Source organism: Arachis hypogaea, chromosome 6, assembly GCF_003086295.3.
Source record: "Arachis hypogaea cultivar Tifrunner chromosome 6, arahy.Tifrunner.gnm2.J5K5, whole genome shotgun sequence".
Classification (NCBI taxonomy): Eukaryota; Viridiplantae; Streptophyta; class Magnoliopsida; order Fabales; family Fabaceae; genus Arachis; species Arachis hypogaea.
The window spans coordinates 11,131,557-11,136,323 of NC_092041.1; the positions used below are offsets into that span (position 1 = coordinate 11,131,557).

General features: G+C 30.3%; 1 protein-coding gene across 1 annotated transcript; it reads left to right on the forward strand.

The window, feature by feature from the left end:
- The first annotated feature begins 1,512 nt into the window (after positions 1 to 1,512).
- Positions 1,513 to 4,308, forward strand: LOC112695991 (cytokinin dehydrogenase 1). Its single transcript, XM_025748545.3, has 4 exons — positions 1,513 to 2,305; positions 2,868 to 3,256; positions 3,390 to 3,652; positions 3,891 to 4,308. The coding sequence occupies exons 1-4, from the start codon at positions 1,627 to 1,629 to the stop codon at positions 4,213 to 4,215; spliced, it is 1,656 nt and encodes a 551-aa protein (XP_025604330.1). The 5' UTR covers positions 1,513 to 1,626; the 3' UTR covers positions 4,216 to 4,308.
- Positions 4,309 to 4,767: the final 459 nt, after the last annotated feature.

A 4,767-nucleotide genomic window follows, 5' to 3' on the forward strand; every position in this document is an offset into this window, starting at 1 on the left:
TCTTCTCACCAAAACTTTAGATATCACCTTATAGACATAGCCAACCATACTTATTGGCCTTAAGTCTTTAATTTCCTTAGCTCCCACAAATTTTGGAGCTAGTGCCACCCATGTTACATTCGCATCCGATGATAGCTTCGCACTTTGAAAAAAGTCCAAGACAGCTTCAGTAAACTCCTTGCCTATCTTACCCCAACTTTTCTTTATAAAGTTCATGTTGTATCCATCACTACCCGGCGTCTTACTGGACTCGCAATCCCAAACTGCCTCTCGTATTTTCTCAGGCGATGGCATCACCTCTAGCTCTGCTACCTCCTCCTCAGTAATCTGCTTTACCATTCCATCATAAATTATTACAGAAAAAAAGCTTTTACAAGATAAAAGAGACCACCTTTTATGCACACAACTACTTTTGTTATATGTATATTTTGTTATATGTATAAGAATAAAAAAAGGTTTATATCCGCTTAAGTGACTTGTGTAATTCATGATTAGGAGCAAAATATTTTAGATTAAAAGTTTTGTGCGCTAGATTAATCCTCAACCACTTTTGCATTAGTGCAATTTTGATTTTGATTATTTATGCGTATTAAAGAATGTATATAATTTTTTATTATTTTAAAAAATATATATATAAAAATTGATACCTGTAAGAATATTATGTGGAATTTTCTCCGATTCTGCCAATAATATCTTATCCTTTGTCTTCTGTCTTTTAAAATAATAGTATATGAAACTTCAGGCTCATCCTAATTAGATTAATATCCATTTGTCCTTCACAATATTATCTAGAGTTTATAATTAAGACAAGAGTTTAATTTTAATATATTAACAGTAAAAATTATTTTATATAATTATTTAATTTTTTTAAATAATTATTTATATTATTAATATAAAAATTAATTATTTTTATTAATATAATATTATGTAATTAAATAAATATATTAAATTATTTTATATTAAAAATATATTACAACTAAAAAGTTAGACCAAGCACATTTTAGATTAATTTCTTTTTTCCTTTCTAAAGATGAATAGTCAATCTTCTTGTATGGAATTGATATAATAGAATTCTTCCAACAATAGTTCTTTTATTTTTTACAAACAACATTCAAATTCATGACTTTATCTATAGTTTACAAATGTTAGAAACTAAGTGATAAAATTTTAAAATATCTCCTACAAAATTATAGGTTTATAAATTCTCTCTGCTATTATAAGTGCTTACAAATTAACCGCATCACCTAATAAAGTTTTTCAAGAAAAAAATGTTAAACTAAAATAACATTATCATGAATAATAAAATTAATCAATTAAAATAATTATTCTAGAAGACTAGAACCTTAAAGTTGAGACATTTTATCCTCTACTTTATTAAACCCACTAAAAAAAACCCAAAAGTCTCAAACACAATAACTTCCCACAATTTTTTTTAAAATATATAAATAAAGATACCCGCGACAAGGTATCATCTTGTCTATAAAAAGAGTCACCTCTCAAATATATCTTCCCATAACCTTCCATTCTCCTCTAAACCTTCCTCCTCCTTCCATTCTTCCATAAATATATAATCACCCTTAAATAATTTCTCAAAAAAAAAAATTGAGAATTCAAAGAACCAAAACCATGTCTTCAAAACATGTTATTATTGTTATTATTACTCATCTATTTACAAAATTCTTAAAGACTTTCTTACTCCTTATTAGTTTCATACTCCACAAAGCAGATTCCGGCTACAACAACAATTCTATTGGAACATCAATATTCCAACGACCTTATCATTATGATCAGATTGTATCTTCGTTGCAGAAACTCCCTCTAGAAGGCTCCTTAAGCTTAAGTAACAACGACGCGGTCGCCAGTGACTTTGGAAACATATACCATTTCCCTCCTCTAGCAGTCCTTAACCCGGTATCAGTATCCGACATATCACGTGCCATAAAGCACGTGATGGAGTTATCTGAACCGGGTCTGAAGGTCGCTGCTAGAGGACACGGACATTCCCTCCAAGGGCAGTCACAAGCAGAAGGAGGCATAGTGATCAACATGGAGTCACTGGCTGAAAAAACAGCAGCAGTAGTGGTAGTTAACAATGGAGAATTTGTTCCATATGTGGATGTTTCAGCGGGTGAGTTATGGATTAACATTCTGCATGAGACTCTTAAGCATGGTTTAGCACCAAAATCTTGGACGGATTATCTTCATCTCACTGTTGGTGGAACTCTATCAAATGCTGGAATAAGTGGTCAAGCTTTCAGGCATGGACCCCAGATCAATAACGTCTTTCAGCTTGAAGTTGTTACAGGTAATTATTTATATATTATTATGCAAATAAAAATTATAATACAATAGAAATACAAATGTTATGAGATATAAATTTGTTTAGAAAAAAATAACAGTTGGAGACACTATTAATGATTTTATTTTTAAGTTTAGTTTTGACGTATTATTTAATAAATATAAAATATATTATACAGTCTAATTATATTTATTTTTTTTGTATGACTGTAGTTTAAATTATTAATATAAAAATGCATGTGTAAAACTGTTTTATATAAATAACGTATCAAAATTAAATTTTAGTTTTATATTTTTTATTTATTTAAAAAAATAGAGATAGTAAAGACAAAATTTTACTTTTTCTATAATATGATCTTATTAGTTTTTTTTTTTTACTTTTAAAAACAAATAACAAATAAAAATTTAGTATTTAGAATTTTCTGAATTTTAACTAATTTGACTCGAATTTACTATCATTGTTATTTGTGTATTATATATATATATATATATATATTGCTTTTGACTTATATTATGAGAGAAATGTATAATTAAGTGTGAAATTATTTGAACTAACTTGAATTTGCAAGGGAAAGGAGAGGTGGTTACATGCTCAGAGACAAGAAACACAGAGCTTTATTACAGTGTTCTTGGAGGGCTTGGCCAATTTGGAATCATCACTAGGGCAAGGATTTCTCTTGAAGCAGCACCTAAGATGGTGAAATGGATTAGGATGCTGTACTCAGAGTTTTCAATGTTTGCAAGGGACCAAGAGCATTTGATATCTCTTGAGAACACATTTGATTATATTGAAGGATTTGTGATCATAAATAGAACTGGGATCCTTAATAATTGGAGATCTTCTTTCAACCCCAGAGACCCAATTCAGGCCAGCCAATTCATTTCAGATGGAAGAACCTTCTATTGTCTTGAGGTGGCAAAATATTTCAACCCAGATGAATCTCAATTCATGAATCAGGTACATTATTATGCATATTATTATTACAGTTTATTTATTATTAATTGTTTTAATAAATATATGGATTTCATAAGTGATGTGACACCTATTAAGTTTTTTAATAATTTTTATTGTTATTACGAATTTCATGCAGATAGTTGAGAATTTGTTGTCAGAGCTGAGTTACATTCCATGGACACTCTTCCAATCAGAAGTTTCTTACGTGCAATTTTTAGATAGAGTGCATGTTTCTGAGAAACAGTTAAGATCAAAGGGATTATGGGAAGTTCCACACCCTTGGCTAAACCTTCTAATTCCAAGGACTCACATTCATCACTTTGCTCAAGAGGTCTTTGGCAATATCCTCAAAGACACAAGCAATGGCCCCATACTCATCTATCCTGTCAACCAAACACGGTACCAAACGCTATCTTTTATTTGGTATCTAACTTTTGTTTAACTTATTTTTTATAGTAATTTTGAAATATTTTAAATTTTTTAACTTTTATACTTTTAAATTTAAAATTAATTATATAGCAAATACCTTAATTATATACTCCCCTTTTAATATTATGTAATGAAATGTAATATTATGTACTAGCAGAACAATTAGGACTTTCAACGGTTACACTTTGTGATGTTAAGTTTGGTGCAGGTGGAACAGGAAAACATCTTTGGTAACGCCAGAGGAGGATATATTTTACCTAGTGGCATTTTTATCTTCAGCAATGCCATTAGCAAGAGGCTCAGAGAGCTTAGAACACATCCTAACACAAAACAAAAGGATCCTAGAATTTTGCACAAATGCCAAGCTTGGAGTGAAGCAGTATCTCCCACATTACACCACACAGGAAGAGTGGAAAGCACACTTTGGATCAAAATGGGAAGCATTTGTGCAAAGAAAAACAGCATATGACCCACTAGCACTGCTTGCCCCTGGCCAGAGAATCTTTCAAAAGGCATTGTCTACCTCTTGTTAGTCCCCTTTTTTTTTTCTTTTTTTCTTTTTTTAGTGAGTAATTTGTAAGGTTGTAAACTATTGATAATGATAATTAATCATATATGTTTTTTTATTTATTCCTTGCTTCCAATAATTTTCAGCTTTGGCCTTTGCATTTTCTCTTCAAAAGGGTAGGCTTTTGCTTTTGTAGGTCATGATTAGAATGTAGAAAACGGTATAAGGAAAAGATACCAACAAGGCAACAATGAGTACTGAGTTAGTGGCGCTGGTTTTTCTTTTCTTTTCTTTTTTCCCTTCTCTTTTTTCTTCATGTAGTTAAAAAGATTATAAAAATTTCATCCTAGAACAAAAATAATCAAGGACAGCAATGATTATGTGTACATAAAGAGGTGTATGTTAAATATGGTGTTCGTTTATGTTCCAATTCTGGTTTAACGAGATATAAACCTCGCTGAAATTGAATTTAGTCATTTACACACACTTCATTTAATTAGAGATGAGAAATATGTAAATTGACATTATATAAGCAGACACATCATCAAATCATCATTTATAAAAATTGCCTAAATCA